At 32.1% G+C, this 12,570-nt stretch overlaps 1 protein-coding gene across 3 annotated transcripts; it reads left to right on the top strand.

The window, feature by feature from the left end:
* Positions 1-6,701: 6,701 nt before the first annotated feature.
* On the top strand, positions 6,702-7,791 carry LOC149188341 (uncharacterized). Of its 3 annotated transcripts, none has more exons than XM_089412993.1 (3): positions 6,703-7,101; positions 7,138-7,433; positions 7,533-7,791. In XM_089412993.1, the coding sequence occupies exons 1-2, from the start codon at positions 6,816-6,818 to the stop codon at positions 7,416-7,418; spliced, it is 567 nt and encodes a 188-aa protein (XP_089269119.1). In that variant the 5' UTR covers positions 6,703-6,815; the 3' UTR covers positions 7,419-7,433; positions 7,533-7,791. The 3 variants fall into 3 exon arrangements, with proteins under 3 accessions (XP_089269118.1, XP_089269119.1, XP_089269120.1); XM_089412994.1 differs by having other exon boundaries at positions 6,705-7,101; positions 7,156-7,433; XM_089412992.1 differs by having other exon boundaries at positions 6,702-7,433.
* Positions 7,792-12,570: the final 4,779 nt, after the last annotated feature.

The following is a 12,570-nucleotide window of genomic DNA, read 5'->3' as shown; positions in this document are numbered from 1 at the left end:
ACCCAACAAAATCAGTTGACCTTCAAAATGACATCATTCCTCTAAATCATTTTCCATATCCTCTTCTACGGAGGATGGGGGATCTTTTTGAACAAAAGGTTGTATCCCTCTTTGACTGAGTACTTTTTTTACTTACTTAGTGTCCATGTTCTCGAGTCAACTGAATCTTGAGAGATTGGAGTGATTCCCTTCAAAAGAGATGTGAGAAGATCCCATTGCTCCACCAAATGGGTGGGGATACCAAGGGATTTCCAACCTGCCCAGGTCCTAGCGGGGTCCCAGTAGGAGATATCTTTTAATCTTTTGATACCCTTGCTCTTCATGCAATCCACCAAGGGCCTTTTACAAGAAGTGATATATCTTATTATGATGATGCATATTAGTTATTTTCCATCATAATCTTCTTGCTTGGTTTTGCATAGCCAAATGGCCTTAACCTACTTGAGTTTTGCAACTATGACCTTGTGTTGCTCCTTACTCGAATTTTCCACTGTTGAGCCCATTTGTTGTTTGCCTCTGATGGATTTTATCTCTGTGTCAATTTCTTGCATGTAGTATGTGTGTTGTACGTAGATGCTCCTTTGCCTTAGATCTCTATCTCCTCCACAACTTCCAATGTCACCCGCACTACCTCCTATTGCTCTCATAAGGATGCTTGGTTGTTAATGTTGGCATAATTAGGACATCTCTTCTAGGCTCCGTTGCATCCTAAAGCTGCTTGAACCTCTTTTCCTAGAACTCATCTTCATTCTCACCCCATGGCTTTAATACTCACTAGGTTATGATACTAATTGTTAGGATCACAAAACACTGAGAGAAGTGGTGGTGTCTGAAGACACTGTTGATGGGATCCCATTGGTCACAAGGACGAATTTACCTAGAGTTTTTTTTGCCTTTAAATAGGTTACATTGAGATGAATATCATGGGAAAAACCATGGGTTCTCATAAACTTGGAGGTCGAAAACCTCTGATAAATTAATTGAGACAAGTTTACGTGAGTCGACCTAACACATGAATCACATTCCACATGCATTTATAAGTTTCTTATATCTCTCCACAATATAAACTATTAGCTTGCAGAGATAAGAAAAAGTAATTTATTATTACATAAACCCCTGCACATGCATTCATAGCTTCTTCCATTCTCTCCATGTTACAAACTATTATCATTCATTTTTACCATACACTAGACATACCACCATTTTCCAATTAATTAATTAATTTATTATCTCGAACTAAGTGACTTTCACAGTCAACAAGATTAAATAAACATTCAATTCTAACATAATATCTATGTTAACATATAAAATGATGAATTTAATCAAATGTATTTGAGAAGTTCTACACTACCTATTTGAATGTGATACACTAGAATTGCAAATGGAATTTATAAATTTGATAATGTTCAATGTATCATATTAATATTGAATGCATTATTTTATGAAAATCACTTAAATTGTCTATTCTTTTATATAGTTGGTTCACGTAATAATTTCCAAAATATTAACTCATAATAAACTATACAATCTAATTTTTTACATGCATTACATTTTTTTACTTATAACTTTACCATAAAATTTGTTTAACTATATAATATTTTTATTTTTATTTTATTTTATATTCCTACATGAGAATTATTTAGATTCTTTATATCGTTAATAACATTATTCAATAATTTGCTTTTAACATATATATATTAACAATAGAAAATTTACCATAACTAAATTGTCAAATTAAAAATGAAAATAATCATCAATATCTACTATAGTGAAATACAGATTAACTCATAAAAAATTACCACCTATAATTACCCACTAAAAAGACAAGCTTTGTAATAAAAGGAATAACAATTTTAATTAAACTTAAAAGGTGTTTTTTGAAATTTAAGACAAATAAATTACATAAACCATCCACAAGTATTGAGAACGTCGACGGGAGTAAGAGACATGACAGACAAGGATTTCCTCTCGCTGAGATGGTTGCTAACTGTGAGTCTTGCCATGGGACCCACCCGATTGGAAGTCCCATTTTCATGAACACCTGCCTTCATCAAGGCATAAAGCTTGCCTTTTTTTTGTACTTGCCTCTCCTTTGGAAGAAATAGCATGACATTTAAATTTATCTGAAAGTAGCAAGCTGGATAATTCACCTGAATATGGTTTAGGTTTATCATTCATACTACCGAGCTGTGTACTTCACTAAACGTGGTTTAGGTTTATCGAATGAAAGTACAGATATAGCTTAGAGAATTTATTGAATGTTATTTTGTAACCTGGGTGGGGTGGGGTTATTGTAAATTAATTATAAATATCAAAATTTTTTGAGGTTAGAATTGGTGATGGAACTTGTATTTATTTTGCTTGCACCTTTTTACATTAATTAATTTATTGTAAATTAATTATTTATTTTGTTTCTTTACATCCGATGGACTATTATTTGGTCTCAGCTGACGTTAACCACCATCATCATCACATTATGGGTGTATGGGTGACGCCTCCAAAAATTAGAGCACATGTGAAACTACTGCAAATCAATTTCAAATACCAAAACTCTAGAGACCAGAATTGATAATAAGACTTACATTTATTTCACTTATATCTTCCTACACTACCAGGTATATAGGTGACACTACTAAAAATATATTTATCCATTTCTCTGTTTCAAATTTCAAGTTTTTCATATATATAACAGCATATTCTTAATATCTTAGGTATTTATTATTATTAAATATATATGATTAACCCCTAAAAATAATTAATTTAATTTATAAATTAACTTTATCGTATTTTGCCCATTTGAAAAATAAATATTATTATTTTTAAAAATTTAAAATTTAAATATATATTAAAAATATTAGTAAATATGGTAAATATTATAGTTTTATAATAAAAATTTTGATTTATACATTCGTTCACACTCTATTTTATTGAAAGTTATCTAGTTTTATTGAAAGTTGTAAAGTTACACAAAATAAAAAATTGAATATTGAACAAATATCAAATTTCACATCTTATGGTTACTTTCTAGGCTTAGATGTATTGTTTTTTTAATTTTTTGTAAATAATTTTTAACGTAATGGTTAATTGATTTATTCTTGGAATTTTTTTTTTTTTTTTTAAATGATAAGAATTTAAATTATTAAAATAAAATTATAATATTTTTTCAAAAATTTCACTAGATTTAAAATAAATTTACTAGTACATTTATTTTTATTAATAAAATTATATTTACTTTATCAATAAACTTATACTTACTGATTTTTTTATTAATTTTTTCTCAAAATTTTAACTAATAAATTTTCCGAAAATATGTCATTATGTTATATAATTATTATTATTTTTCATTTAACTTTTAAATAAGGTTTCAAAAAGTATGTTTTTCCTAATATCAAATTGAAATTGTTTTTATTTTTATTTTGAAATATAAAATAAGTTAGTACAATCATGTAAATTAAATCACTGTAAATATGGATAAACATCCATTCATAATAAATATCAGAACATTTCATAATATATCATATTGTTAAAATTAAAAAATTAAAAAGAATCATAAAAATTAACTAAATTATAACTTATTTTAAATTATTATTTATATTAATTATAAAAAGAATTAATACAAAAATGTTATATATATATATATATATATATATATAATTCTTAATCATGAATAAATACTTCAATTTATAATGGAAATTCCTAATTTATAAATAAGTTTTGTTACAATACCATAGACTCACTTCATATGACATGTTTTTTAATTAATTAATTTAATTAAAAGGATAAAAAGAATATAACCACTTTAAAAATAAATCTCAATTTTTTATTTATGTATATTATTATGAATATTTAATATACTTCCTATACAGCCGAGTGAGCCTAATGGATAAGAGCATGTGTTTCCTTTTAAGAGATCACATATTCAAAACTAAAGGGGGCAGAGTATGTATGCTTTCATAGACTTAGCAGTCAAATAACTGCATGGAAATCGATCAATTTGGTGTCTAACTTAACCATGACTTAGCGCTTCGATAACCCAAAACTATATACTCTCAGATTAGGTGGTTCATCTGTCCTTGAGTCTGTTCTTAGGTTGGGTGGTGGAATCTGTCCGTCCATACCTCCGTAAGGCCCCCTCCTCATACGCTTGCTTTCGTGCCACACCCGTCCGATCAAACCCACTTCAAGGCTCCTCCTCTTACGCTCTTGAACCTGCTATCCTCACCAGGCATAGGCACCCCACCTACCAGCCTGGGGCACTGAAGTTCCAATAGAGTGAAGGCCGGTATTAACTAGTTTTCCTTAGTGAGTTCCAGAAGGTCAGTGGTAGATTCTCCTCTGTTAATCTGGCTATAGAAATTATTGTATTGGTTGAGATCCGTTAATTTTGTTATTATACGGTAAACATATCATGAAATTGAGATCACTTAATAATGAAAACTGTACCCTTAGTCACCATCTCTATATCTTAAAATTTAAAATTTCAGAATCATTCTTATTTGCGATAATTAAATTAAAATTTTAAAAATATTATTAAAATAAATACACTTATTAACTTAATTATTTAAAATAAATACACTTATTAACTTAATTATTTAAATAAAATAAATTTGATTTGATTTGAAATATTAAAATTTTATTAATAAAATATAAACTTAAATTTTGACTTTTTCATGAAATTTAAAATTTCAGAACCATTCCTACCTGTGATTAAAATTTTGTTGAATATATTCTCGATTATTTTTTCCCGATACTCGGATCGCAGAGGAAAACGTGGTCATCATTTATAGCAGGAGCGGGGCTTCCATTCGCGTGATTATCATTCTCGTGATTATTTTTCTAGTTAGTTTGGTATAGGTGGGTAAATTGTATGGTAAATGGTAAGAAAGATATTTATTTAAATTTATTATATTATTAAGTTGAGAGGTTTATTTTAGAGTTTAATTTGAAGGTGAAGTGTAAGTATGTCTATTTTTAATTTGGAGTGTTTAAATAGAAAAAATAAATTTATTGAGAAGGTTTTTGGTGATAATAACATCAAAATTTATTTGTGTAAGGGTTTCCAACTAGCAAATGTGGTTCATTTGTCTTGACATGAATCATACTCGCTGGTTGGAAACGCGTCCACAAATGAATTTTGAAATTATTTTGATGTGATTATGGCCGTAAACCTTCTCAATAAACTTGATATGGATCACAAAAGCCTAAATTCAATAAGAAAAAACAAATGTTTAATTAGTTGCCCATATAACCTAATATAATTTCATGTAAAATAATTAGAAATAAAATGTATAGGAAGCAGATGTTTAAACCTTATACTTTTCAAAAATATTTTAACAAGAAAATGGTTAAAAGAAAATATTGTATGTTATATATTTAAAAATATTGACTTATATTTAAAAATATATTAATAACATTAAAATCAGACTCATAAAATAACTCAATGTATTAATAACAAAAAAATCATTTTAATATAAACTCGTAAAATAATGTAATCTCAATACAGATATTATGTAATCTCTATAACATTCAAAATTATAATTTAAACAATAAAACATTATATATTAATTTTTTTTACTTTCAAATAAATTTACACTAATCCCTCCCTAAATCATCTGTGGTTTCTAATTCAAATAAGCTAAAGAAGTCATTATAATTTCTAATTCAACTAAATGAGGTACCTTTGATAACCATCCAATAGAAAATACTTGACAATGCATCCATTAAGAGACTATCTCTAGGCATATGCACCTGGGCTTATACCCTATGGTACCCTATGGTCGGGATGGTCGCTTGCCGCCTCCCCACCCGGTTCTATTTCCCTCGCTGCACGTTTAAGGCTGCTTCTGCAGCTTTATGTTGTTGATACTTGCTTCGCTCCTCCGCAGCAGATATTTGTACTATCTCGTTTCTCTAAAAATGTAACTAATGTGATTGAGACAATTGTATATAATATAAATATGTACTATGTATATAATATAAATATGTACTCTGGACTTAATACAAGCTTCTAAAGGAACTAGCCCCCTTTTTAAAATATTAACAGCTTTAAAAAAAATATTAAAACTGGATCACAAGAAGATAATTGTGATCGAATGTTCCGAAATGCTTTAACTTTTAGAAAACCCTAACATGTTCTTCTGATTTCCCCACGACTCTGACCACTCCGAAAATGAGGGTAGAGGACAACAGACGATCGTAAAAGGATGTTACCGTATAGCAAGAAGGGATGGACGACAAAGTGAAGCGTCATATCTATAACAATTAAATTCGCTCAAGTGGATCTACTATGCAGAGGGATTGATTTGACATCACGGCTTCCATGACATTTGGTGCTCTTGATCAATTAAGGTGATATACACAGAACAATAAATTCTAGCAGAGGCTCTATCCACAATTGGCTATGGCAGCAGGTAAGATTGTACCTTTTCAACTCCTGAACTAAAGAAGAAAATCAGAACATAAATTTAAACTGCGCTGGCGCGTCCGAAACCTCTCATCACATGCACTTCGGTTCAGACCAATTAACGCCGCTCAGCTGTTCTCATCTGTAAATAATAAATTGCAGCAGTAAATCGAACCGTAATTTCGGTCATCTTCAACTGCAGTTTTTACTTTTTTGGTTGTTGGGAATGTACGCAGGTGTTTAATTTAGGTCGTGAGAAACGTTGAACTGGATGAATTTGATACGCGGAAAACACTAAGTGAGGTAGCATGCCAGCCAGAGACTGTTATAAAAGAGCAGCTAGGGGTATCAAACATTTGTCGAGATATCTGTGAGAGGTGAAGGTGGGAGTTTGGAAAGTATACTGACGACCATGGGTGGGTTTCGCGTGGTGTTTGGCGCTCTGTGTTTATTTGTTGTGGTGGTGGGTTTAGCGAATGCAGCGAGGGATGTTAAACGCAAGGGGGTGGTGTATAAGCCTGATAACTTCCCTATCGGAGGGGGTGGGTTAGGAGGAGGTCCCGGCTTGGGTGGCGGTGGGTTAGGAGGAGGTCCCGGCCTAGGCGGAGGTGGTGGTTTAGGTGGAGGTTCTGGTCTCGGTGGAGGTGGAGGTTTAGGCGGAGGTTCTGGTCTCGGTGGAGGAGGAGGCTTAGGTGGAGGTTCTGGTCTTGGTGGAGGAGGAGGCTTAGGTGGAGGTTCTGGCCTGGGTGGAGGTTCTGGTCTGGGCGGGGGTGCTGGTTTTGGTGGTGGTTCCGGGCTCGGTGGCGGCGGCGGTGTTGGAGCAGGCGGAGGTGTGGGAGCTGGTGGTGGTTTCGGAGGAGGGTCTGGACTAGGCGGTGGTGGTGGCTTGGGTGGTGGTAGTGGTGGAGGTATAGGTGGTGGCTTGGGAGGTCCCGGCTGTGCTGGTGGTGGCCTTGGTGGTGGCGCTGGAGGTGGTCTTGGCGGAGGGCTGAGCAAAAAGAAGCCAGTTCCCTGAGGTTTGGAAGTTGTGGTAAGTTCAGTGTATGTAGTGTTGCTGTTGAGGCAAATGCTGTTGTTCCTTTTGTCCTTGTTTTAATTTTTAAAGAAAATGTTGCTTGTTGCGATGCAGGTGCAGGCTTTTGGATCTGTTAGCAGCGAATGCGTCGTTGTAGAGAATAATGTGTTACTAGAGATGAGAATAATATATTTTAGAGTTAGTGTAGGCTGTGTTCTTAGTTTTGTATTGAGCGAGCGTGCTGGCTACTACTCTGTTGTAGAGTAGCCTGCTGATAGGGGAGACCGGAGATATGTCAGCATGTATGCTCCGACGTTGTATGGTGTTTGGAATGTTGTTATGTTAATGACATAAATATTTAATCTTTGTTTAAGAGAGCAACTGTCTCGTTTATCTGCCTGTTTTGTGAGAAGACTACAATGCCCTTTTTTTAATCGTGTTCTTGCACGCAAGATATGTTCACGGTTCATGATGTGCATGTCCTGTCTTATAATGCGACATTAACGATGCAGACTATGGCGTTCGAAAAATTATGAGAATGATAGCAGCTAGATTAGAGTCATTGAAGCATTATTTACAATGGTCCTGCTGTATATTTGAGCTTAAAAAGTGGTGTTCGAGTAAATGTCAATATCAAGTAGCTTAGTGTTTTCATGGTGTTATCGTTCTAAATCGTGTTGCATTTTAGTTTTAAGCGTTTTTATGGTGGTCTCGTTCTAAATCGCGTTGCATTTTAGTTTCTAGTATTTTAAATGATCAAGTTTAGTAAATATGATCATATAGTAGCGTGGTGTTTTGATGGTAGCTTCGTTCTAAATCGTATCTAAGGGAAAAATCGCAGATCTGGAATCGTTAAAGCTGGCATAGACGTGTCATGTGAGTCGTTCTTTGGTTGATAACTAGGAAGTAATAGTGCGTGTCTGAAGGATATCTCTGGTCGATTAATATCGAAGTGTACTGATAATGAGTTTGCCTGGGATCGTAACGGTGAACATATTTGTGATTTCTGGCAAATCTTGTTTATTTAGTGTGTATAATGGTGGCCAACTGTTAAAGCTCAGGGTTATTAAGTAAATTTGCAAGGAATTGCTTATTGTGTATTGATATTAGAAGAAATTATGAAGCATTACTTGATCGTTATCTAACCAATAATCAATGAACGATAAATTCCTTGCGAAGGGTATCTTATTTGTTGCAGCCCATTGTTGTGTACTTAATTTCTTTTATAACCGGGAGGCTTGCAGGACAAAATTTCAATATTCTGTTTTAAATGAAATGTTTCATGAGCTCTATCTGTAGAGCACTTCTAGAACACACAGATATGTCGGGGGTTGTTCTTTGTTTTGTGTTGGTTGTTTATCAATCTCCGGCCCATGCGTACGAGGATTTTAAGAATGGTCAGTTTTGTTTCATGTGGTTGTTTTTGTGGAGTCGAAAGGCCAGTCGATTCATACCCTGAACTTGATTGTACACAAACGTTTATGAAGTACGGTTGGAGCCTCAAATTGCTGAACTATGGTATTAACATCAATCAGAGTAATTTATTTGAATTCTTTGTTGTGGTGTGTTCTATCGCCATAGTAGCTTTTGTATTATCTGATATTGAGTTTTGTTTGTTAGTTTTCCCAACATTTTACGTCGATTGGTATTATTACCTGATATTGAGTTTTGTTTGTTAGTTTTCCCAACATTTTACGTCGATTGGTATTATTACCTGATATTGAGTTTTGTTAGTTAGTTTTCCCAACATTTTACGTCGATTAGTATTATTTGAGAGATCGGTTGGGCGTTATGTTGCATTTTAATATCATGATTCAAATGTTGCTTTCAATAACTAACTACCGTAATAAGCTATTAAAAGCAACCTAATGCTATTAATTGTAAAGAAAAAATTAGTGTTGGATTTTCCATAAATGTGGTATCAAAGCTAACTGCCGTAATAAGCTATTAAAAGCAACCTAATGCTATTAATTGTAAAGAAAAAATTAGCGTTGGATTTTCCATAAATGTGGTATCCTCTAAATGTGATATTGTTCATCATAGATCGAGTCGGTTTTAAATCGAGCTTCAACTGTTTTTTTTGGTTTTGTTTTGTTTTTTGCTTTTTTCTGTTCTTCTGTATAACTGGTTTTAGATATGGGGTATATGTTTATATAAGGACAATTTTATTATAAAATGGTTAAGTAAATTTGTACATATGAGCTTCTTGTTTCATCTGTTCTAGGTGGTTTTACGATGTTTCATTTTTGTAATGAGAAGATGTATTGACGAGTGTTCGTTTGAGGTTGTCTCATGTTTTTTTATTAATACATATGGCTATATTATGTTTTGATAGAGATGTACAGCAGACACTAATAATATAATACAACTACATTAAATGCGATTCATATATGTTAATTTTATCAAAATAATTTAATATTGATTAATTAATATATAATTTTAAAAATTATATCATAACAATAGATATGATTATGTTGTTGAATAATAATATTATTATTAACGACAATCATTAGTTGTTATTTTATAATAATTATAATTGCAATACAGATGGCTAATGTTCTTATAAAAATATACATTAGTTACATTAATATATAATAAATGTGATTGATATATATAATATAATTACATTAAATGTGATTCATATATATTAATTCTATAATGAAATTTAATATGAATATTAACATTGATTATTTAATATATATAGTTGTAATAAGTATATTATAATAATAGATACTATTTTGTTGAAGTGTATTATTATATTATAATTATAATTGTAATAATAATAATTATATTATAATATATTATTTTGAGGTTTAATCTTAATTGTGAAGATTAGTGACATCATAAATAAGAATATGGTGGGTCTAGAAATAAAAATATATTTTGTTATATAAAATATCATTTGCAAAATAGAAGTAATTATATCACATTGTTGTTCTTTGAGTTTGAGCAAAGTTATATATAAATGATTGAATAATCATATTACATTGGTGCCTCTGAGTTTGAGCAATGTTATATATAAAGGGCAGAATATAGATTTCAAAGAAGTCTGCTCATGTCACTACTTGATTGGGCTTAAACATTTTTTTGTCATATAGATATCATTCACAAAATGGAAGTAATCACATCACATTGCTGTTCTTGAGTTTGAGCAAGGTCATATATAAATGGATGAAAATAGATTTCAAATAAGTCATTTCTGTTCAATTTAGTGAATTTTCAATGTTGTGCTATACTTATTGCATCCTAGATTTTGGATATATTGTTGGCCATAGTGTTTGTCTTTGTAGATATAAAAACAAGATACATAACCAAAACTGGCTTGTAACTGAAAAATGTTTTTTTAAAAAGTCACATCTGTTTAATTCATTGAATTTTCAATGTTGCGCTGTACTTATTATTGCAACCTAGATTTTGAATACATTGTTGGTCATAGTGTTTTTCCTTGTAGATAATATCAAAACAAGATACATAATCAAAGCTGCCTTGTAATAGAAAAGTGTTTTCTAATAATGCTATAATTGCATGCATATGACAATGAGTAGTTTCATTAAACCAATTTACGAAAAATTGAGAATAATTGAAGATCTGAAGTTGCTGTTTGCATCTCTTTTCAATTGTAAAAAGAAATAATTACAAGCTCTAGAGTTGTGTAAAGGTGCTTGATCCTTGAACCAATACAATTTAAAACTTGAAAAGATGGGTATTTTGTAAACAAAATCGCACCTATCATACAAGTACCATTTGGTAGACCTACACCACTAAAGTAATCCAAAGGTTGTGATCAATCCAGAATTCTTGGGGGACATTCCTTTAATGATTAGATTTTGAAATCAAATAAAACATGGCTTAGAGAAAATTGATGCCACTGTTTTAGAGGAACATAAACATAATGGTTTTTGAAAATGCTGTATTTTACTTGGTTGCGAAATTTCCCAATTTATAATGGGTGCAAATTTTTAGCTCTTCTTTGAAAGGGTTGCATCCCACCATGAATGTTATGCATCTAACGATGATGAGAACTGGCAAATTAGTTTAAAATAAAGGTGTGTTGGGGGAAATTCCATGCATAGATAGTGCAATTTATAAAAGGGTGATCGATAGTTTTTTCAACCTTGTGTAAAGCTTCTTCTTTTGAAGTTTTTACTTTGTTGGAAATGTTCTCTTGAGGATGCACTCTTGGAATAAAGACTTTCTGGAATGACCAAGCTTACATAATCGCTGCTACCACTGGTCAATATCAACCAATTCATTATTAACAATGATATTGACATCCATTTTTTAGAGGGTATTTTCTACTCATGGAGCAAACAAATTGCAACATATTTTACCTACCACTTATCTTAACATTAGAGGCATTAAGAGATGAAATTTTGTTAAGATTTTGTCAAACGTGTTGGTAGATACACTAAATTGGTCCCCATCCAACCTTGGACATGGAATAGAGTGAACTAACCACTTGATTAAGATTGTAATAACAGTTTACATATTGAAAACAACCATTTCTTGAGGTAATAAGAAGATTGCATCACATATTACCCATGCATATACTCCAATGTGAACTCTCACCCCAATACCAAGTTTCCAAGCTAGGCCATGTTCAATAGCAACTAAAGAGCTCACCACTATGTTCTAGACAACTAAAGCATGTAAACCTTGTTTTTTTAAGAGAACAAATCCAATTTTCAAGGATGGGAAAATATACCTCTTGGAGACTACTTCCTTCCAAAGGCTCTCATAAGAGATGAGCCTCCGTCCCATCTTTGTTCTCAAAGCTTTAGAAAATGACAATATTTTTCAACTCCAACCCACCATGATAAAAATTGTGAAATTAGTTAAATATAAATAGGTGTGTTGGGAGAAATTCCATATAGTGTGGGAGATAGTGCAATTTATAAAAAGGTGATCTATAGTTTCTTCTACAACTTTGTGTAGAAGCTTCTCTTCTTCAAGTTTTATGTTGTTGGAAACATGCTTTCAAGCATAACACTGTTGGAATAAACAGCGCTGTGTGGAATGGCCAAAGCTTCCATAATTGCTGCCACCATTGGGGAATATCACCCAATTCATTATTAACAATGATATTGACATCCAATTTTTAGGAGGTATTTTCTGCGTGTGGAGTAGACATATTGCAACATGTCATTCCTAT

The sequence above is a fragment of the Pinus tabuliformis genome, chromosome 3_1 (genome assembly GCF_031772625.1).
Source record: "Pinus tabuliformis cultivar Carrire ecotype Pingquan chromosome 3_1, CPIR1, whole genome shotgun sequence".
Lineage (NCBI taxonomy): Eukaryota > Viridiplantae > Streptophyta > Pinopsida > Pinales > Pinaceae > Pinus > Pinus tabuliformis.
The sequence above is the reverse complement of the archived record's forward strand: the minus strand, read 5'-3'. Positions and strand labels throughout refer to the sequence as shown.

Bases quoted from the DNA above. Each gene is read 5' to 3' on its own strand.
- LOC149188341 (XM_089412992.1), top strand. From the start codon at position 6,816: ATGGGTGGGTTTCGCGTGGTGTTTGGCGCTCTGTGTTTATTTGTTGTG.